This window comes from Bombus pyrosoma, linkage group LG2, assembly GCF_014825855.1.
Source record: "Bombus pyrosoma isolate SC7728 linkage group LG2, ASM1482585v1, whole genome shotgun sequence".
Taxonomy (NCBI): Eukaryota; Metazoa; Arthropoda; class Insecta; order Hymenoptera; family Apidae; genus Bombus; species Bombus pyrosoma.
Window position 1 is genome coordinate 9,681,246 of NC_057771.1, and position 23,682 is coordinate 9,704,927.

The 23,682-nt window shown below is 47.2% G+C and overlaps 1 protein-coding gene across 4 annotated transcripts in view; it reads right to left on the minus strand.

Moving 5' to 3' along the window:
- Positions 1–1,436: 1,436 nt before the first annotated feature.
- The window catches only part of LOC122576812 (LIM domain only protein 3-like), a 68,578-nt gene continuing 46,332 nt past the window's right edge, over positions 1,437–23,682 (minus strand). For all 4 annotated transcript variants that reach the window (XM_043747605.1, XM_043747594.1, XM_043747623.1 and 1 more), the window contains exons 3-6: positions 12,293–12,404; positions 11,754–12,017; positions 4,212–4,452; positions 1,437–3,504 (exon numbers count right to left, since the gene is read on the minus strand). In XM_043747605.1, the coding sequence (XP_043603540.1) occupies positions 3,349–3,504; positions 4,212–4,452; positions 11,754–12,017; positions 12,293–12,381 (750 nt within the window). In that variant the 5' untranslated portion in view covers positions 12,382–12,404 and the 3' untranslated portion in view covers positions 1,437–3,348. The remainder of the gene's footprint in view (positions 3,505–4,211; positions 4,453–11,753; positions 12,018–12,292; positions 12,405–23,682) is intronic.

The window sequence follows — 23,682 nt, forward strand, 5'->3', positions numbered from 1 at the left end:
CGCGTCGTCATTTGTCGGTTGCACCGCGCTCGAATCAGGGATGGCACAGAGAGTGGATGGATAAAACCGCCGGCGCTGTTAACATCACCGTTGGCTACAGGGGCTGGAAATTGCCTTGGCTGATTTCATTTCAGGCCAGATTATTTTAAGGGGTTCTGTTTTTCTTTCTCCTACCACACCGGTTACCATCCCCTATAACCGCGCGACTTCGGCATGATTAATGCGACCAGAGACAAAGGGGGGGGGGGGTGAAGCTGGTCGAAAAGCGTCAGCGATCGAGACTCGTGTTACCTTCTGGCTTATAAGCTGATCGATTTAATTTATGCGGCCTGACGGCTTGTTACGAGACCTTGACGCGAGATATCCTGGCGAAATCTGTCTCACTGGGCTCGTATCGAAGTTTGCCAATATGAATTTTTCGATACCGATATTTTAAAGGATGAAAAGTTTTGGTATTCTACGAAAAACCTCATACTCGTTCCTCGTTAACGCGTACGCGATCTGTAACGAAAACGTTATCCGTCCTTGTACGTCTAAGAAGACGATTGGTACACGCGTCTCGTTAACTAAAACGTATATTAAATAATATTCGCAAAGAAAAATATTTTCTACGTATAATAAAATAACACATACGCGAAAAAGAGGTATTTGTGTTTTCAGTATAAAATTTTCCGTATACGATCTCTGACTTCGGAGCGAGTCAGTGGGCACGTGAACAAGGACAAACTCGACTCATATGTATGTATTTAACGTATCGCTATTCGCTTTAAATTCGTCGAATGAATCTTTGACGAAGCAATTTTGTAAGTAAGCAACCTACGTTATATATCCGTCCGATAGGAAAAAATCCAAGGGGGAAAATGTCTTAATAAACTTTAAAGCGACAAACAACGTGGTATACTCGGAACGAACCTCTCAATTTTTTAGTGCAACGAGGAAAATTGTTCGAGTGTCGGAGGAGTGACGAGCCCTTTCGAGGGGTAGCGCAACGATGCGAAAGGAGAGGGGGAGGTAGAGGATCCGCTCTCCGCGAGTTTTAAAGAGTTTCAACGTCCTATTATAAAGTCTTCACCGTGCATAATAACATTCAACTCCGTGGGCTGGAAGGCATTAGGGAAATCGCGTTGCCTCCCCTTGCCTGTTTCACCCTCACCCCTTTCCCTTGCTCCACCCCCACCCTCGCTCTGTCCCGTCTCCGTTTCTAACCATTTCCCTGTATCACGCGGGCAATACGGCCCGCACAAATCAGTGGATCTCTTCTACGGCGTGTCGCGATTCCGCTTTCTCGTCGTCGAAGAGGAACAAGAGAGAAGGAAAGAAGGAGGGGAGCAAACGTCGCGGAAACAGCCATAAATAGAGGAGTAAAAAGACGACGGCGTATGGTACTCGGCGTTGTAGGTACCGGCCGATCCTGGAAACGAAATGAACACACGCTTGAAACTCACGATTTGCTTGTATTTATAAGAATGTTATATTTTCTCGGTAGTAATAGGAGCCTCTGTAGAGGCGGTAAATATATTAGTAGTGCGCTAATAAATGATATTTATATACAGATGGATAAAAAAAAAAAAAAACGAGAGGAAAGTGTGTTCGGCTCTGTCGTGCGTATTCGGAGCGCGAATCACTCGTGTAGGTTTCGTTCTTTCTCTCCCTCTTTCTCTTCGTCACAGGTTGCTACCTCACGCCCGCTTCGTAGGATATCCTCTTCGCGTAACATCTTTTGTACTTAATCGATTCGGTGGTTTCGAAATGCAGTATCCTGTAGAATCAGCGCGACGTTCGAGTCGTCCCACGTGGCTCGTGGAGACAGTCTGATCGAACGACAACGTCAACAACTCCGTCGAGATTAAGGAGGAGAGGGTGATGAATTTTGTCGTCGTATAAACGTACGGTCAGGCAAATTCTCTACGAGTACCACGATCGCGATTCTGGCGCCTTTAAATGTGATTTGCTTCGTCGGTGATTCAAAACGGATCGTTTATCAGCGCACGCAAAGTTTATTGGATTTTCTCAATCGTCTTTTGGTATCGATGCCGCCGTTTGATCTTATTCCCGTTCTTTTCCTTTCTTTTCCTCGTTGTTCCTTCGCCTTTCGTCTGGACCGTTTTCGCTCGTCTTTTGGCGTTAAAGCGTAAAGCCGCGACTAAGCCCCTCGTTTCGCAAGTTTCCGATCGCAGACCGCATTAAAGATGCATTCTCCGCGAAGCTCGGCAAGTAACCACGGGCTGCTCGAGTAAACCGTCACCGCCATTATCACCGAGAAAGGAATATTCGAAATCCGAGACGTCGACTTGCTCTCCCGAGGGGCATCGAAACTTACATCGTTAATCTTTGGTATTAGCCATCGTGTACGCCTTTGCTTGCGCCTCGTATACCGACATTTTGGGAACGTCTCGAGATTCGTCGCATTCGCGTCGCCGAGATTCCCCTCGAACAGAACAACATCTCTCGATTTTACCTTTGGTATTTAATCGAACGTTCGTTCGCCTCTGTCCAGGCGAATCACAGACCTCCGTCTCGAGCCGACGATAAAATTGAAAAACAGCAAACAGTAACTTACGAACAAACTTACGACGATTCTCTTCCTCCGCCTGTCCCCGACATTCGTCTTCTCGATCGGCCGTCAAACGTCGAATGTCGACGAATCGCGAGTACTATGAAAATTCGTTCGATTGGTCTGCGTATACTGATAGTCTTTCGGTGTCGCAGAGTCGACAGATACAGTTATTTACAAGTAACTCTGCCCCATTCGCTCACCCTCTCACTCGGTCGTCCTTCCACGCTTACACGCACGCTTCTAATCGCTCTTCTCCTCGCTAGAAACGTATCTTACATAAATCGCCTATTTTTATCATGTTACATGTTGTACCGTATATTACAAGACGTGTATTAAACGTGTATCTCTTCGCCTTCGCGAGATGTCCACGTCCTATGCAGCTCCTATCGTATCTCTTTCCATAAATTTATTCATACAATTCGCGATCACAGTGATTATTCCCAACCTCTAAACGACTATTTCCCCCAAAAACGTTCGATCCTCCGCGGGTATCCTCGAGACCCGTCGCGGAGACCATCTCGTTTCGCTTTTCCATCTTCGTTCCGTTCTCGTCGCGAACGACTCGTCTTTTCCCACCCCCCGTTTCAACCTGCCTTCTTTCTCTCACCGATCCACATGTTATGCGTCCTGTCTGTCTATCACTCTGGTTCCTCGCGTTCACTTTCGTCACGACGTTTTAATCCTCGCCCGTACTCCCTCTCCGTACCTCCCGTTCATCTCGTCGGTCAGCGTCAATAGCCTCAATAACCGCTGAGACATCTGAGCTTCTTCAGAGGGGGTGACACCTCGTTTCAGCTGGTCGGAGCCTGCATAGACATCGGCGGTGGCTTCACCGGTCCGAGGGCTGGACCCGATAGTCCGTTGTTGTTCATGTCTCCCGGAGCTCTGGGTCCACCGACGCCAATGGCCGTCCCGTTCACCATCGGCGTGCTCCCTGACATCTGTCCCTGCACCATAAAATTGTTATTCTGAGTGAGAATGAATCGCATTAATCCTATTCTCTTATATTCTTCCGATTGTCTTTTTTTTTTTTATTTTGCGAATCGGATTATTGCTATTTGGTGAATTTGGTTCGCGGCTGGTAAATTGGCTAGCGGAAAGAAAGGCTTGATCGATTTGTAGAAGGGAATATTAAAAATCGTTCGTTGTTAATCAAAATAGTTACAAATCGGAGAAGCAGTGAGCAAAGTGGACATCCATCGCCCCAGCGATGTGTCGCTAGTCAATTTTCCAGACTGCAAGAAACGGATTTATATTCTTCTTTCTATACTTTATTTTTAATATTGCGTTATATTTATATACGAAATGAGCGCAATTTAAACAAAATAATTTAGAAAATAATTTAGAAAATAATTTACAAAAAGAGGTAACCCCAGACCGTTAAAACGACGAAAAGCATTCGAGTTTCGCGTTTTATTTTCCGACTGAAGAGCAAAATTGAAATACGTCGTACGTCGCTGGTCCCTCGGGCCAGCGAACGAGACCGATCACGCGACGAAAACTTCCGGCGTGGCGTGTAACGCTTCCAATTAAAATACCACCGGCTCCGCCTGTCATCGACGACCGTGGTAACACAGCGACTAAGGCGTCGATGCTTTTAAGCATGCGTGCGTGACACAACGCTTCAAACGTTTACAGTCCTCTCTTAACTTACGTTCGACACGTGATTATGTTGACCCACCGACTGGCCAAGTGCCTGATGAGGTTGCAGTGGATTGTGACCAGGATGCATGTTCTGGCCAGGCGGTGTCGGCGCTGGAGGCAGTTGCCTTTTGATGTACGCCAGCGTGGCGGGTGTTTGTACTGACATATTGGCGAACGCGAGCCTCTCCTCATAGTCGAACTCGCACAGGATTTTGTTCTCGCACAGATAGAATCGATCGCCCACGCAAAACCTGCAATCAAAACCACAGGCTACTGGTGTCGCGCCGCTTCAACTTGTACACCGCCTCCAACCGCGGTTCGATGAGACCTCCGCGCGATACGTTTCTCGTCATCTGTTACGTTGCGAGATCCCCGAGCCAGCTTCAAAGAGAACGCCTGAACTTTTGTTCGATAGTTCGCGATCGTTGTCACTTCGCGATATTATGTGAGAAAAGATATGTTTAATATATGATTAGTATCTTTTCTTTCTTACTTTTTCTTTTCTTTTTTTTTTTTTTTTAATTTCTTGCCAATTAACAACAGGTAAATCAGGGATTATTCGGCGAGAAAAATTGGGAAAAAAGTCATCGATATAAAAAGAACGTGTGTAACGATTCTTTCATTCGCGAACCACTACGCATGGGTATCGCGTCGCTGCTAGCTCGTCGATAAACGGTTGATCGTCACAATGGGGGAAAAAAGGCAAAAAGGGAGGAAAATCCGAAAAACTGGGACTCAAAAAAAATAAAAAAAAAAAAAATAAAAAATCGGGGGGAGGGAAAAAGGAGAAACAATGACAAAGGGTGGCAGGGGACGAGCGTTGGATAACGAGCGTATCGCAACGCGTCGGACAAATAATTATTATCGGGCTTCTGTCCGCGAGCGGTCTCACATCCGCTTTGATCCCGGTAGGAAATACGAGAGCGAAATACGAGAGCGGCAGAGTCTGGTTCGAGGTAGATACTCTCATAATCGTACGGCAAATAGAATTATCGCGTTGCGCGCGGCCATTCCCAACGAGCACAGCTTATACCGGGTTTCGCTCGTTTCCCCCATTATACGCGTCGTCTGCTAAATGACGCTGTACTCTGATCCACCTCCACCTCTCTTTCTCTCTTTCGCCCGCCCTTCTGTCACCTCTATACCTCTCACTGTCGTTCCTCTACTCGCTATTCAGCTGGCCGTCACCTGCTGGTTTCTGGTCTCCACCACGCGAGAACATCTCTCGCCGCAACCGGCCTTCTGCTTTCAAGGTGTTCTCTCTTTTTCTTGTCAATTGCCTGACACCTAACCATCCTCGGTTATTTACTTTGTTTCGCTCAACGAATTCATCTGCTGGATTTCTTCTCTTTCAAATTTCATTCTTTGTCTGCTTCTGCCTTCCTCTCTCTCTCTCTCTCTTCTGCTTTTTCTATTTGTTCTTTAGGGTTGATTGATAAGATACTTAAGGCTTGGCTATCAAACGAATTTTGTGTATTCTGTCCATTAAAATTAATAGAATCGATCAACTTGGCGTTTTGTAAATGTTTCGATTTCATTATCTGGGTAAATGATTAATATTCAACTGCTTCGGAAATGAGTGATTTACTTTCTTAAGCAGATTAAGGAAAGGAAATTGAATATGTTAAGGAAAGATGACATTAATGGTCGCAATTTTTAAGGTAGAAATTTATCGTCATTTTAAATACTTTGATTAATCCCAACACGCCTTTCGTTACCAATGACCATCGTTGGATCACTGTCGCTTCTAGGACCGGTTAGTTAAGTTATTAACCGGTCGTTCTTTAATTAGAAACTTCTACGGCCAAGGGATTAGAAGTTGAACGTATTTTAATCCTTGACTGATTTTCAACAGCTATGAAACCACACGTAAAGAAATTATTATGTGCAAGAGATCGGTAACCCAAATGACCAGCTAAATTTGGCTATTTGGTAGTTGGTTAAGTGAATTTGCAGAGGAATTACGAGATGAACGTGTCCTTACGTTCAGTTGTTGCCAGAAGTGCCATTAGGACCAAAGACTTTGTCACAGGACTGAAACGTTAGACGATCCATCTTCAACACAATGTCGAGAGATTTTACTTTTATAGGTCACAGTGCTATTCACAGTGCTGAGATTTTGAATACTATTTGACGATATTAAAATTCTCCTGCAGGTACTTTTTCTATAATAATATGCCGTGAATGTGGAATGCAAGTACCAACGATTCGCGTCACATTCTTTCAGTCATTCCTCCGTGAAGTCTGGATCGAACTAGATATTCACATAACTATGATCCGCCAGAATTATATTGTTGCATGAGTGCATTCGTTCAGGAGTCTCTATTATAATCGCGCGAATAATGCCGCGTGAATCCCATTCCTCTAATTCTAGCAACCGGTGCAGCTGTCTGTCGTGGCACGATACCAGCGCGCGATACCCGCTGATTTTCCACTTTAACGTTTTCCATCTAGCATTTTCAGCGCATTGTTTCATCAACAATTTAACCCTCCTAATTAACTGTTCTCGTTGTTACGTATTACGCGCCCAGTGTGTTCTAACGATAGAATAAACGACCAATCTTATTCGCCTCCTGATGCTCGACAGAAGAGAAACAGGAACAAAAATACAAAATAGCAAAGGATGGAAAAATAGCAAAATAGCAAAATAGCAAATTCTGACGAATAGCTATAGGTACATATATATATATACAGTGACTCGCAAAAGTCTTTAAACTTATCCTATGTAACGTACAATATGTACATCGTGTGTGTTGTAAAAAAAAGATATTGAAATTTTATTATCGTTATAGTGAAACACGGGTATCGTGATTATACTGGAGGAAAATTTCAAATGCGCATAAAATTTCCGAAATATTTACTGAAAACGTATATTTATTAAAAGAGGTTGATAGATACATATATATATATACCATATGAAGAAGTAGCCATTTTCGATATGGTAATAAGTATGGTCCCATTGAACGAGGCTTATTAATATAACGAATAATTAATCGCTTAAATAATTTTATGATCTTCGTGAAATATATGTTCGTACTAAGTATCTCGTAGATTGCACGTACATCTTCAGAATTGTTTCAAGCTTTACCAATACAACGTCGAGTCGAGTCTGATTACAGCGCTAAGGAGATTTCGAAACGTTTCGTGTAGCACGCGTACCTGATATATTTGTAAAACGTTCCTACAAGCGTCTGAATTCTTTCGTCAGCAATCGTAGAGTCTTATGAGCGTATGCGTTTCATCCTCTAAATGTTCCAATGCTCGGAGCAATCAAATATATATTAACTATTATATAGACTCCTATGAGTTTGTCTCGTCGAACGACAGTTCGCCAGAACACGCATATATTTTAACCATAGCCTAAGATTTTACAATTTTATTTACCATTTAAAATTTTCAGCGTTACATTGCCAATAGTCTTCGAGGCAAAGACTAGCCAAAGTCTGGTACAGAACCGTCACGTATCCACAAGTCACCAATGGCGTACCGCAACAACAGCGCGCTTGAAATATTAATCTACCCACGAAGCTGAAGCAGAGAGGATCGGTACGGTGGTTGGTATCGAAAGACCAGGTTCGTAGTCTGATTCACATAGAAAATTTCAATCCATAGAGAAAGCTGGTCTCGGAGATCGCTACGGGCGAATGTTTAACGAGGGTCGCCGGAGCTCGCTGAAGCCAGAAGGCTCTGGACGCACGAGAATTGGAGAAGAATCGGACACGACCAACCACTGCGGAAAACGAACGACCGGAACCTCGAAAGCCGGGTATCGCGTAAATAAATAAAGTAACCGGTGCCAATGCGTGACCCCATTAGACTACGCTTTACGGGACGTGTTCGATGCAGTTGTAACATTACCGGAGCGCCTCTGCTCCAGACCAACGCCAACGAAATAAAACATTCACCGTTGCCCGTCTCTGTGAATCTTTTTCTTTGAAGGGACACAGGTTTCTTGAATAAAATTTGCATACGCGCCGCGTCTCAACGTCGCGATCGCGTCCGGGGACCCGGTGGCAACGTTACCGGTTTAATTTGCGCCTTTGCCACGACGGGACGAGTTTCCTCGGCGCAGAAAAGAGGATTAAACAGCTCTCTCTCTCTTTCTCACCGATTCTGTCTCCCTCTCTTTCTCTCGTCCAGCTGCAAGGCGTTGCCAGGCAAATTAAGCGTATCAGCTCGAACAACCGAGCCGTGCACGATTAATGACGTGCTCATGGTGTAAGTGCAGGTTTTCGAATGTTTTGCTCCTTTTCTTTTTTCATTAAGGAGGAATGGCTGGACGTTAAACGGATACTGGGTACAAATGTAGTATCCAAAGACTAAGTATCAAGCTTTCACCGATGCGAAGCTAACTGGTTGCAAGTACGTATCACAGGATGACGATCGTAATACGACGGTGGTTTTAAGTAATAATCGTATTCAAAGCGGTTATAGCTAATATGCTTTAAAACAGGTTCCCGCATCCGTTGCCGTGCATTATAAACGCGCGAGACCCGTTAAGTCGACTGTATCGTATCTCTTCTAATTGCAATTCAACGTAAGAACTGTCAATGACACGTCATAATCGACTGTTCCTTACAACTTTTAATCCCGTATTTACTTAATACGTACTTCTATAGAAACGATGGTCGTTCTCGTCCGAGGACAAGCAAGTAAACAAGCAAAGTTGCGAAATACGTAGATCATTTTCGTAACACCTACTTCCAATTTTTCTAGATTAACCGGACGCGGCTTGTTCGATACGCGATGCTCGAGCACGAAGAATCGGCCAACGTCGAATTAGCGACGCCACGACGGCAAACTGCAATTTGTAGTCGGCGAGGGCATTAACTGGGCGGTCGTTAAATTTGACCGGACGTCTCCTCAAGAGGATCGAAGAAACGTCGAGGGGACGCGTATTCTCTGTCGTTCACGCGCGCACGAATAAACGTGTGCAAGTAGAAAGTTGCTTCCACACACACGACGCGATTTTCTGCGTGTTGGTGGAGCAGAGAGAGGGAGAGCGTGAGAGCAAGAGAGAGAGATATCTAATTGGATCGGTAAATCATCCTCTAACCAGGAGGGTGGTAGGCTAGGCACCGCCACCGGCAACCCTTTATTCTGTGTTATTACAGTCTAAAGTTACCCCGTGTAATTGTTGCTGTTTAATTGCAAACTCTAAGTCGTCGCGTTACACGTCGCGGCGCCCCGCGTATAATTGCCCTCCTCGAGTTCACCCGTCCGTTTTTTACCGACGAAATAATTGGAAACGATCCACCCTCTCTCTCTCTCTCTCTCTTTCTCTCTCTCTTTCTCTTCCCCTACCACGGGAAATATCTAAATCCGACCGAGAACGCCCGGAATCGTTTCGATCCGGGCCACGGAACGTTTGGGGCTTCGATCAAACGGGAATAATTGGCGGGATTGGCGGTACGCTAAATTACCAATGAAATCTAATCGTCGGCAATTTCGTTCGGTTAAAACGAAAGACGGTTTGTAGGTCTCGTATTCTTGAATATATACGGTTCTATTTTTCAAAGTATCGTATCGTACGTAAAAAGCACCGGACAACGACAAGATTTGTTATATAGAAACTTGGCTTTTAAACCGAGAAAAAGATTGCCAATGTGTTAAGAACGTTTTGGATTTCTCATAGATAACCATCGTTCCGTTGTGAACCGAACAAAGCTACGATGGCAAACTGTAATGAAAATTAGGTTGCCGGTTATCCAGCGTGAAAACGCATTCGTCCAATGTTTCAAAACGAATGGTTTCGCGAAACGGGCAATCGCGGAGGCTATTGGTCCCGGGGATCCAGCGAAAAGGCTTGCAGCGAACCGCAAGAATGTCGCGTGTGTGCAACACTCCCTGGCACGGGGTGAATCACGGAGACAAAAGCAGGTTTTCGTCGATTCCGTTGAAGTCGGTTGTACCGCGATGAACGCGACACTGCTTTGGGCATGGCGGCGCGCGGCTCCGTCGCTGCCCGCTCGGCCCATTGTCGAAGACAGACAATGCCACGCGATAAAAACGTAAAATTGATGCCCTTTTGTTCGCATTGTTTGAGAAGCTGTACAACGTTTGTCGCACGCCTGGACGAGCCACTGTTATTGGCTCCAAACTACATTCTCCTGTTCCGTTTCGCCTTCTCCCTCTCGTACTCGTGCACGAGGTTCCTCTCGACCTCTCGTCGTCTCGTCCACCTCGCTCGTCGCTTTTTCTCTTTCGCGCTCTCTTACGTACAACCAGAGACCGCTGCCAACCGCCCGCTTTTGCCACCCTCGAAACCTTTCATCTCGTCAATAAGTCGGCATTGTGTCTCACCACGGTTCCATAGTTTCGCCGTTTTACATTGACCGCCATTTCTATCGGAAGCTTATTCTTTTCTAGCCCCGTCCCCTTTCGTCTATATCTCTCGCGATTTCTTGTCGCCGCTGTGTATCGCGGTACACGGAGTTACATGTCCCCTCTCTGTCTCCCTGCGTCTACTTCGTTTCTCTTTGTTCTGGGTATTCGCCAAAGTAGCAAGCAACGTGGAAGGCACGGAATCGCGACGCACCGGCAGATACGATGGGGGTAACTTCGCGAAATTACTCGTGCCTCGTTACCAACGGCAATAAAATTTCGCATCCGGGCAAATTACTCGCCGCACGGTCCGTTGTAATTTACGCGTCAGATGGCAGAGACCGGATGATCAACAGGAAAAGAAGAGGTGGGGGGAGGGATGGAGGATAGAGGAAGAGAAAGATCGCTTTGAGCCAAATTGCGCAACTTTAATAAAACATGATCATCGAGAGGACGAAGCGAAGGGTAATCGCGAAAGACGAGAGGCGAACAATAAACGAAGCGATTCGACCTACGTTTGAAATAAAATCTCCCGAGTGATTCAGGGATCGAACTCAGAAAGGAAAGACTCGTGCTGTGTATTTCCACTTCGTTGTTCGGCGCGCGCCACCGCATCCTTCCTCTCGTCGTCCATCGCGAGACGCTGAACCGGAAACGTGGCGAGCTCTCGTTCGACATTTAGCCATTGTTTCTGTCTGCCTACGCTACACGGTGCGATATGATACAAAAATGTCAGCAGTATCTGGATAATTACATAACTGGTCTCAGGGGTGGAGTCGTGGCGGGGGTGGAAAGCGTCGCAGGGAATAATGCGACAAGAAGTTAGCCTCCTGCTGCGTGGAATGCTAGCGCGAACGGAGGAAGAGGTCGCGACGGATAGAGCACAGGGTGATTTCCCAGCTGACCTGTAAAGCAACTCCCGAGCGGACTGTGTCTCTCGCAAACCGTACTCCCGCTTCTTTCTTTTCGTCCCCTGTATTTCTCTATACCCCTTCACCGTCGTACTATTTTTCTTCATCCCCAACTCTGTTCGTCTTTGTTATTTTTGCACGCGTACAGTTCCCTTTCCCTCGTCGTTTGCATCGTCGTACGGCTCGATGCAGAGAAACGTAAACGGAGATCGTAGGATGAGAAGACGGAAAGAAAAACGACGAAAAAATTGACGTTTACAGCGAAACGATATGTAAATCGAATCGATCGAAGGATTTTCTTGCGCTGAATAACTTACCGATGAGTACACTGTTGACAAGCGAAACAGTCCAGGTGATAGACGTTCGACCTGGCCTTCATAACCATCTCGAACGGCGGTATCTGTTTGTTGCAGGCCGCGCAGTGTCCCGGATTCCCGAACAGCCTGAGGTAGTCCCTCTTACAGAGGATAAGGTTGGCCCTGGTGAACAGACTAGAACCGACCTCTCCTAACCTACAGTCGCAGCACCCGCACTTCAGACAGTCCTCGTGCCAGAACAGGTCCATGGCCTTGAGGAGATACCTGAAGAACCGACCATAGTTTTCCTTCTTACCGACCAGTAACCCATCGTGCTCGAAACTGATCTTTGACCGCGGTTCTCGGAAGAAGCTTATCGTTTGACCGATTAGAAAGTTTCTCTAAATCGTCCGTCTTATATTTTCAAGGTAATTCGTCACGGTTCGTCAATCGCGTCTTTTTCTATTTTACGTTCAATTTGTTCTTTGTTTGTACCTCATTCGTACGTTTCGTTTCATGAAAGAAATAAAAATAGTAATTGAAGACCACGATCGTCTTACCTTTCCGTGATCGCTTTCCCACATCCAGCGCACTCGTGCTGCGTCGCGCCATTTTTACTCGGCTCCGACTTGCTCACGTCCATCGTCATCGTGATTTCGGCTAGAACGCCGTCTGCAACACGGAACAAGAACGTCGACTCGTTAAATCCGCGACATCGTAAATCGTGTCTCTCTGCCATTGTGCGTTCGTAACAATGAGCCCGCAGACAGCCACCGCGTAATGTACACGTACGACGCGATAATAAGCGTCTGCTAAGTGGCCGACAACATGCAATAACGATCCACGCTAATTGGGCCGGTCGTCCGACGACGCGCGCTAAATCTCCCGTACTTGCGTTTTTCGATAGATCGATTCCGCTATTCCCACGAACGTCGTAAATGTCTTGCCTCGATCGAAAATAATTACATAATTGAATAATATCAAACATTACGTCACAAGATTTGCCAATGATCTAAATTTCGATCGATAAGAAATCGACGTCGAGCCGAAGGATCGAGATAGAAATCCGGTGGCCGCGTTTCGCAGATCCACTGGCGGGAGCATCGATCGCGAGGAATCGTTCGTAGTTCGAACCGACGTGGCTCGGCGAGGGTGAAAAGCGCGGGTACGAGAGAGAAACACGGACAACCACATTCGCAGGAACGAACGCGTTCTAAAGGCGATCCGAGGGAAGGAGGGCGGCCGGCTAAAATGGTGAGTGGCTGCACGGCGAGGCGCGGGGGCTTAATTAATTAGCCGGATACTTTGAGTAACAATCCATTATTACATACAAACATCCTCGGCCCCGGGGCCGAGCTGTAGCTTTATGCTGCTAATTGGCCTTCTCAAAGCTTGGAGACCCGGGCACGAGTTATAAACGCCACTCCTCTAACTCGCCAGCACCCCGGCCCCATCCCTCCCCACCTTCCCTATCTTTCTCCTTCTCCTACCTTCTCTATACCCTCTTCCCTGTACCTCTCTGTCTCTCGTTTCCCTCTTCCAACAGTTTGTCCCTGTTCCTCTCCCTTTCTCTTCACCGCGTCGCCACTCCTCTCTCCCGTGTACGAGCGCCCGCGTGTCCTCCCCCTTTGGACCACCAGCACTCGCACATTTTGCAATACACCCATACATAACCACCCATACAGGCAGACGCAGATGCGGATACGCGAACGCGGCCACACGCATGTAAAAAGCGAGGGTGACAGAGAGCGCGGGTGGGATAGGGACGAGCGGATGGTAGGAACGAAGAGGAACAGCTCGACTCGACGATACGAGGAAGAGGAGGAATGAAGTTGGAGGGATGACGACAAAGTGGGAGGATGGTGGAAGAAAGGAGTATGGGAGATGAGGGAGAAGGAGGAGCAAGAGGAACGACGGATAGCGCTAATAACGCGCTCGTGGCGCAAAAAAAAAAAGGAAGGAGTATAATTGCCAGCCCTCGTGGCAGGTATTTTTCAAATAGGACCCCGTCCGTTAATTGGAGGGCAAATTAAAGAGGCGCCGCGGAGGAAAAAAACATCATCCCTCTACCGCGTATCCCCTTGGCCCCCTCTTAGCGTGCCCCGACTACGTTGGTATCCAAGAGGCACCTCGTGATTCGTCAAACGATCTGTGCGCTCCATTTTTTCTCCGGATTTCTCTCTCTCTCTCTCTCTCCCTCTCTTTCTCTCTGACCCCTTCCAACGACTCCTTACGCTTCTTTTATTTCTCCCTATCGGACACGATATCGTCGCGAGACGATATCGAACGCGCGGACGTGAAAATCCGTGTCGGGAACACGGAATAGAAGGGAAAGAGGTATGAACGAAATTCCAGCGACAAAGAGGAAAGAAAATTTCGCGCAACAAGCCGACAGCCCGCGATCACCCGGAAGAATCGTAAGCGGAGTAAAACGCAACATGCTATGTTGCGTTTACATATATGTGCGTGGTACATAGTATAACATTGTCGGTGTATCGATACGGAAATCTCCCTAAGCGGAAGCAAGTTGCGCGTGCCGATCGAACTTCTCACGGATGTACAGTTATTTGTCAGGCATGCGCAGTATTTAATACCGTCACGCAGTATCCGTTATCGAAACCCCGGGTTCGATGATACGCTAGATAAAATGAAACTAGTTCTGTCAATTTACCGTCCCATTATTTCGCGACAATGCACAATGAGTGTATCGGCAACCGACTGACCGCACCGTCCGGACGATGCTCGACGATTCTGATATATACGAGATCTCACAGTCTGGCAGAGAGTGAGAAAACTCTCTGTGGGATGCGTACCGCCGTTGATCGACCGCGTAAAATCGTTCTCGCGCAAGAAACGACGCAAACGGTACTGCCGCCTTCGGACGTAACGGAATCGTAAAGTGAAAAGTTGATTTATGGAAGGGACGTGTATGGAGGTACCGGTGATTCTGGATGCGATACAATATCCCATCGTTTCCGCACTGACTGTCTTTCGTGGCCGGAGAAATGGAGCGAGCCGCGCGACAAGGGATGGAAAACCGGACGCGACGATCGACGAATCGGCGCGACGGATACAACTTTTTATTCGCTCGATATATAAGGAGGCACCCTCGCGAGATTACGAAACTGCCCTAACAGCAATATGGGATAACGCGGCGGGGCTGTGCCCCGTGCGTCCCCACTGCCATTGCCATCCCTGAGATACGCGCTGTCGCTACGGACACACGGGGCTACCGTCTGGTTTAATAAAAATGTCAAATATAAAGTAGCCAGCGGGGACGGACGTTTAGGAAATAAATAAATGTAAAAGAAACGGATGAAGGAAGAAGGAAGGAACGGTTTTGTAGCACGGAGTCGCGCGGGTAGGGTGGAAAAGTATTATTCCATAGAACGAGACGAATTTGTCCGTTGTATAATAAGCGAGAGAATGGGCTTCGTATAATATGCCAAGGGTTGGCAATGGACTATAGCGTTGCCTGAAATGTACGTTTCATCTATGAAATTAATTTAAAAACCGAAGAAAAATCCAATGATTTTGTTGCAGGATCACAGGATCACATAATGGTCTCTCTCTCTCTCTCTCTCTCGTTTCGTATTATGTGTGCTGAAATACTGATGCGTAATTGAGAATAGCGCGCGCGCCGAGGAAACCTGTTTAATTGCGTTTAACATTGAATTAATTAAACGAGTAATTTCACGCGTATCTCTTATCCGGCTCCGCGAAACCAGTCGATCAAATGTAAATATACAACTTGTACGCTCCATCGAATCTTTCGAAAGAGCTTGCAAAATATAATCGGAAGAACGTATAAGAGAATATGATATAATAAAAGGAATGGAAAACAAAGAGAAAAGATATAGAAGCAGACGAATGAGGAAAAAGATAAGAATGAAGGTTGTGCGTGTAAGAGGTAGGCGAAATCAGAACGCACCCTCGTCCTCGTCGAGTCACGTTCCGCATCTTGCCGCGTGTCCTTCGAGCCGTGGATCGAGCCGTGGGTAGTGAGACGAGCGAGTACGGTGCGTCGCGACGTCGTGGCGAGGGTATACGAAACCACGTTGAACAGGGTTGGGAGTAGAACGCAGGATAGGGCAAAGTACAGGGCACGAGGCGGTGCATAACACGAGGCGGCAGGCACGACTGCAATTTCGGGGTTTAATAATGATCCCAGCCGACGGCTCAAGGCTGTATCCCGTGTCATTATACTGTGAAGTGGAGAGGCTGCTAATTAGTCATTAGCGTAGGAAAAAGACACCTTCAACAGGCTTGGTAGGTACAGGACGGGCAGCAACCCCATCCGACGGACGGTGGTGCATAGGTACGGCAAACTTGAGCAAACAGGGTGTAGCTTCTAGCCTACGTCTAATTGGACCCTAGCGACGTAAGTTCTACTAATTGAGACCAGGCCTGTAACTATCAGCCGCGCGACAAGGGCCTTCGTAAATTCGCCGAGGATCGACGGTGAATACGTGTGTCCATGTGTCGAGCATACACACACGCGCGCACACACACACAAACACAGAAGCGCGCATATACTTATACCCATTCGTTCCAACACGCAAACGTGCCAGATCCCGAGACGCGTACGTTTGTTGTTTCGTCTGGTCTTGGAACGTTGAACTTTCACGCGGGAAAAAATCTGTATCGCGCATTTCTTGAATCTGTGAAAAGGAGGAAACACGGCGAAGAAGCGAGATAAGAAGGACGAGGTGAGAAAAGATATTTAATTGAGAAACCTAACGTAACGTGGTAGGTAGATAGGATTACACAGAAGGAGCCGAAATTTTTCTTAAGATAAGTATTTCATAAACGTCCGCCCAGCCGTGTACCACTAATTTGCATCGTGTATCTATGCATATATTTCATGGTCTAGGAGTTATTAGTCTCGCTCCAGTAAGCGCGATACAGTTTGCAACCTATGACTAATTGGAAGTCGGTAACGTAGCTGCAAGTTTCGCTAATTGAGACGACCAGTTTAGTAACTACTAGAGAGCGCACGAAGGGCGTTCTCAGGGAAAGGAAATTTCTCAAGGAGAATTCGAATCAACCGGCGAGCCTTAATTTCGCCCCGGCTACACCACCCTCTTCCCCTTACGTTCCTCTTTACTAGTCCCAACCAGTACCACCGCCCCGACACACCGCTACTTTCGTTTGCCATCGTGCGCGAGATTAACGTTTAATTAAGCATTGGCGCTTAACTACAGGGCCCGGCGTTGATTTCACGAGTCATAGTTTCCGGTGATATAAAACGAAATCGCCGGTTGATACGCCACTTTCCAACTGACTCGTCCAATTAACCAGCGTGCCGGGATGACGCGTTTAATCATCGCAATTATGGACGCGCCATCTCGAAATTCCACTCGGCTCCGTTTTTCCGGGAAATTCGCGCGAAGACAAGATCGTTTGCCGCGTGATCCGACCGCCACGAATCGGTCCTTGATCTTTTAACGACGTTTCCCCGAGGGCTAGGAGAAAAAGAGAGAGAGAGGGAGAGAGAGAGAGAGAGAGCGGCGGAAATAACGCGGACGTGGCGAACGAAAAGGGAACGAGGAGAGAAGTAGGATAACAAACGCAATCGCGTTCGGTGCTCGACCAGCCGAGCTTTCTAAGAAAGGCCCTCGAAATTCGAACGACACGATAACGACGACCCCGCCTCGTCCTCGCGGTCGAATCCTCCAGCTATATCAGAAGACATATACATTTCACAGCGGTCGCATAACGAATCCACCAGGGAGAAGAGAGCAGGTAGCCAAAGGATGAAGTTAAGAAGGAGACAGAGGGAGGAAGTAGAGGACGAAGCTGCGAGAGGTGAATGGAGTGGAAGAGAGAGAACGTGCCTGATGGAACAGTGGCTGAGGAAGATGGAGGTTTGACGATGCAAGGGAGGAGAGGCAGGAAGGTAGGTAGAGCCAAATTTTAATTTCACCCCTAACAAGGGATGGTACGGAATAGGGTGCTCCTCGGCCCCTTCAGGACCATGCTATTCCATCCTTCAGAATCATTATATCGCCAATTAGAAGATAGCGGAGCTCGCCGACGCCTAACAAGCTTCCTGGGGAGACAGATCTACTCCCGATCTTACCGTTATACGCGCTGGCAACCGTACCGCTGGTGCTGTCTTCGTAGCGAGAGCTCGTTATAAAATATTCTTCTAGCTGTTCTCTGTCTTTCTCTCGTTTACACTCCGCCACCAGGTCCCTACTCGCTCCGTTTTTCCTCGCTCTATGTCGTATCACCGCGTCCAGATATTTTCGAAGCTTCGCGCTAATTAGCTGGTAACTACGCTAACGATTATTGCCGCGGTCTTAACCACGGAATTTCGTCTCCTGTTTCGTCGCAACGTTTCACCGTTCGATCAGTCTTTATTGTATTAAACAAAAATGCCAAACGACGATAAAACTGGAATCGGACGAAAGAGAAGAGAAAGAGTGGTGTAAAAGGACGAAACGAGACCGAGATAATAGTATAATCCGTGCGTCGACTTTGAATTCCTCGAACGTTACTTCTCCCACCGAGTTTATTCCCCACGTTTCCCGCTTGCTCGCTGAAAATGTACAACGCGCATCAATACGAAACGTTTCCCGTCTGACGCGGCTCCCATTAAACCGTCCTCGAAGAAACAAGGTTCGCGCAATACCACCGCTAGCCCTCGCGACGACGTGTCGAAGAAACGACAGGCTTGAGGTTGGCTGGAAAAGCGAAACAGAATTGTTCGATGGTATACGAAGAATATAGGGATAGAGATGGTAGGCGCATGCACGCGGTTGTCGTCGTGGATAGGGGGGAAAACGGAATTCAATTTAAACTTATTTTTGTCCCTGCCAGATACGAAATGATAAATTTAAATCGAGGAATAAAATATAAAATTGCTTCTGCCAACCGATCATCGATGGCCCTGGGCGCTAACCATTCTTTATTCTACGTAGATATTTACCCCGCACGCCGGAACGATCTTTTTAAGCTCGAGAGAATCTTGTACGAAAAATTCTCATTGCCACGAAAAGAATGAAAATGCCGAAATACCACTCCTTATACTCTCGGACAATTACAATGATCGTTTCCGAACAGGTGTGTACTGTTATTGTTGTTGTTGTTATTATTATTATTATTAGATGTGAGCTCAATAACCCTCCGGGTGGATTACATACCAGTGCAATGTTTATTTTTGCTACGTTTATATTTGCGCTACAAAATATTCCGTTCGCGTGGGTGAATAGCCGGCCAGACGATACAGAGACGCGTGTTTCGAATTTCGCGATCGCCATTATCGCGCCACGCGGCCAAGATACCCACACATATTTATTAATAAGGTTTCTCTATTGTCGACCGAAGGAACATTCATTTAGCGCGATGGGGCACGGTCGCGCGCGCACTCACGTTCCCGCCAGTAATTAATAGTCGATGCCGCGATAAAACGCAAAATTAATTACGTCGTACGGTGAAGAATAGCACAGCGCCACCCGCCAAGGTTTACAGCGATCGCGTCTGCGTAATCTCTGCGATCGTCGAGCCAATATCACCGTTCAAATTCCTCCCGTTGACAGCCACGATGTTTATCTTTTCGTTAAACAATTACCAGTGATTTATTCGAAACGTGAAATTTCTCTCGAATTTCGATCCGGTACAAACGACGGCAGGATGAAACCGTTGAGATCGGATTAGACGATCGCCGAAAAGATTCCGGGATAGCGAGCGAACGATCGAAATTACCGGGACGACAAGAGAATCCGATAGGTCGGTGCCGGTCGCAACAGCTACCACTCGAAATCCGCCCCTTTTCTATTTCGTCGACCCCCGCTAATCGGAACGACGAGAATGTTACGGAAGAAAGTTCACGTACGCGTTTCGAAGTGCTCCGGAGTCGAGGTAAAATCGACGCGGCGAACGCGATACACTTTTCTCGGTAGGCAATATTCATAAATCACTCCACAGCCCACCCCGGGCATTCTCCTACCCCTCTTATATACGCTTAGAATAAGCACCCCTTTTCCTGATAGAGGGATGCAGCGCCGGGGTCAACTCCCTTCTCCGTCCATCCTCTTCCAGCCAAAGAAAGGCCGAGCAACCAAAGAGAGATAGAAGCGACGACTCTTTCTAGCGGAAAAAGGAAACTCTACGGATAGAAAGAGAGAAGAATGGCTACGGGACTGTGTAGCCGAAGACGGCGTTACTTGGTGCTACGGGACTCGCTGAGAGTGGGTGGTCTCAGATTCTATTAAGATCTCAGTAAGTCTTGTTACACGGAGAGGCCACGCCGCAAATCTCGCAATAAAACAGCCACCGGTATAACACCGATTCGAGGGACCGTCTCGAACGAGTAGAGGCTGGATCTTTCGTTGGTTCCTTTGCCGAGTGCCTAGTGTGGCGTCGACGGTGCCGACGCTGTCTGCAACGTCGCCGTCTCCTCGAATACCCGTTGCCAAACACCCGCACCAGGGGGTCCATTCTCCGCGTGCATGCGGCACGTACACGAGAATCGGAAACGGAAGTTTCGGTTAATCCGAGCAGAAAGCTGCGGCTAACGGTTATCTCATCCCCAACCGCTTTAAATCGCTCGCTCTTTGATCTAAATAACTCACGGGCCAACTTTTCTTCGATCTTTTGGAAATCTATCGCGCGACATAGGGCACCCACCTCTCGTATGCAAATGTGTAAGATGATTGTAGAAGTTGGATAAGTTTAATCTTACTAAACGGCGGATGAAAGAATGTTTAAAGATAAGCAATATGGAGAAACAATAATTTTGGAGAACGAAATTATAATATTATACAAAGTCGATGAATAGATATGATAGGTGTCCTAAAAATTGTTGTTACGATTTGATAAAATCTGTCTAATGCAGATGTTATCAATGCTCGTACACGCAAGTGGGAATTTTCAACTTTGTTTCGTCTACCACTGTATAATACTCTTCGATCTCGACGTTCCTTTACCTTGATATGCGAGCCGGCGAACGTGAGACAGAAATTATACATAGATGCGTCTTTTACGATTAACCGAAGAATGAGACATTCTTGGAATATCTGAATTTTAAGGCGACAGATCAGTTCGATAATCCCTGCAGAAGAATCGAAGTCAGACTCGAGATAAGACGTAACGAATAACTGATTTTCGTTGGATCAGGAGCAAAATCCACGTCACGAGATTGATTGGACGTAACAAAACAACGGATTAAGAAAGAACGATTCGTGTCCGCGGGTTGACGAAACACGAAGAGAATTTCAAGTAAGCCATCGAACCGATTTCTCGTGTACAAAAGAAGCAAACCGTTCGACTTGTATTCCATATTCCGCGCTCCATCCTCGATAAAAGACTTTACTATCCGCCGCAAGAATAATCCTGGACAAATAACGCGGAACTGTATAAGCGAGACAATAGAAGCTTAAAAGGTAAATATGAAGATCGATGACGCGAGCGCAGGAAGCAGCGGCGAGGCAAGAATCGTGCGCTGAAGAGGATCGAACGCGAGCCAGGCGGAAGGGGAGGGTCGGCCTCCGGGCAAGGGTCCGAAATCAATCAAAACATTAATTGAAAGAGCCGAGAAGACAACGGCGCCCGTTCGGCTAAGGCGGTAGCTACGGATAGTCTTGATAATCGAAAGATATCCTGGCCAATAGACGGCACCGCCCGACCAACGACTACCAGAAAGCGAGAGAGAGAGAGTACGAAGAATCGAGAGTGAGGATGGATAGAAAGAAACAAGGACGGACAAACACAGAGATAGATAGAGCAAGTACCAGAGAGTCGAGCAAGAGGATGGAACTTTCTTCCTTGTTCGTTTGTGTTCGAGATCAGTCGACGAAGGAATAGGGGAAGGGGGAAGAAAATTCGCGGCACGAAGAGAGACGGTAGAGTCGCGCGACGACCGATAGCGAACAGCCGTGTCGAGGCGATGCGGGAGAGAAACGTTTAACAAAGGGAACAAAGTCTTTTTAACCCGTTGACACGAAACGAGCCGTCGTTGTTTGCGGTTTAGGACACAGATGCTCGTCTATCCCGCGAATCGGAACGACGTCAAGCGTTACACGTTACAGAGACGTAGGTAGATTTTATACGCGTCGCGCGACGACGATCGCGTACGATCGGATGGTAAACCCTGAGAGAGAACCAAGCCAGAAGCAGAAAAATTGTTTATCGGCCTGGTAAACTCGATCATTCTGGTTAGTTGATTCGATTCGTTCGTAATGTACCGCAACCGCTGCTAATAGTACACGGACAGTTAATGAACGCGATCTCTATTCAATTGTGGACTGGCGTTATTAGTAGAAGCGAGCGTAGCCGCTTTATTAATTAATGAATCGATTTTAGTCGGTGGCCGGTTAATTATTCAACGTCGGTCGGCATCGGTGCAACTGCAAATGGTTCTTTAATGATCAGGGGAACACAGCGATATTGCGCGTTGCCACCGACCGCTCTCTTCCTTCTATTCCGCACCGTTGTATCCCATTCCACCTCCGTTTTGTTGCCGTTCTGTCCGTGTGGATCGGATCCATCGCGCGTTACGTCCTGGCTTTACGTTCGATCGAACTTCGAGGACGCGAATCGTCACCGGAAATCATCACCGTTCATCGCGACGATCTCTCGAGTATCGATCGACGTTGTCGGAATTCGCGTAATCCACCGATTACTTTATCGGATTTCGAACGGTCGGTTGGAGAACAGAACGAATTAAAGTTTCAGTTAATTATATTCGCGTTCGCGTGCGGCAACAGACCGCCCCCGCTCTATCCGTAGCGAATGTAAGGCGGCAGGCGGAAAATTCAACCGGTCGCGGAGGCGGTTCGCCTTCCTAGAAGATTCTTGAGAAACGATGAAGCAAGAAATCATGCGGATTGCGGAGAGATACTCGAGCCTTGTCTAAAAAATCTTGTAAATGGAATATCGGGGGCCGACGCCCAGAAGGACGCGGCACTGCCACCTGGCGGAGTGCCCAAAGACCCACGGGAAGCTTCAATCGCCGTAAAAGCAACGCCTCTGGATAGGAATGGGGAGCGAGGGAAAAGGGTGTGGGGTTAGAAGTTAACTTAGAAGTTCGCGGTGAATCGCGTGGGTGGGACGAGGACGGTGAGAGCGGACGTTCCCTCGCAACTAGTAAGAGAGAGATAGAAATGTTTGAACGATAAAGAGAGAGAGAGAGAGAGAGGAAACGAGAGACGATAGAAGAGGAAAGGATAGCGTACGATGGTCAGTCCCGGAGATACACGTTCGACCGGTGCACCCGACTTAAGAGGATTACATTTGATATTTCGATCGGGCAAAGTGGCTTTTTATTGGACATTCGCCTCGGAATTATCGCTGACGCGTGTCGAAAGACATTACGCGTGGCCGGCATTATTAAATTATATCGCAACTGACGGTCCCCTATAATTTCCTTGGTATCGCCGACAAATATCTCCTGCGAAAACGCATCACGCTGTCACGAAACGATCGGAGATGATCGCCCTTGAAGATGTTCGGTTGCTTTTGCAAAAACAACATTGGATCATGTTCAACACATACCGAACGGGGGCGGCGGAGGGCGGGGGGAACGAAAAAGAACGGGAATAGGAGAGGGAAAAAGAAAAGAATCGAAAGAGCGTTAATTGCTGCATTATTGTGGTTCGGTGCGTAAGCACCGGTACAGAAACGCTTCAGATTCAATGCGAGCGGTGTACAAAAGGAACGAAAACACGAAGCAACAGACAATTGCTGTGAATCGTGCCACGTCTCTAGGCTGCAACGATGAAACGTTGTTACATACAATCGCGCCGTGGCTGCTGTTGGTGGTACAGCAGCAACAACATCGATGCGGCGCGACACGAGGCGTGGCGTCACGGTCATACTTCTGCTTTTAGCCGGAGCTAATTAGCTGCACCAATTTGTCGGTGTAAAATAAACGTTTGCCTCGCACGACCGTCTCCCTCGCTCCAGTTTTCTCAATTTATTTGTGAGTTGTGTGGAGACCGGGGCA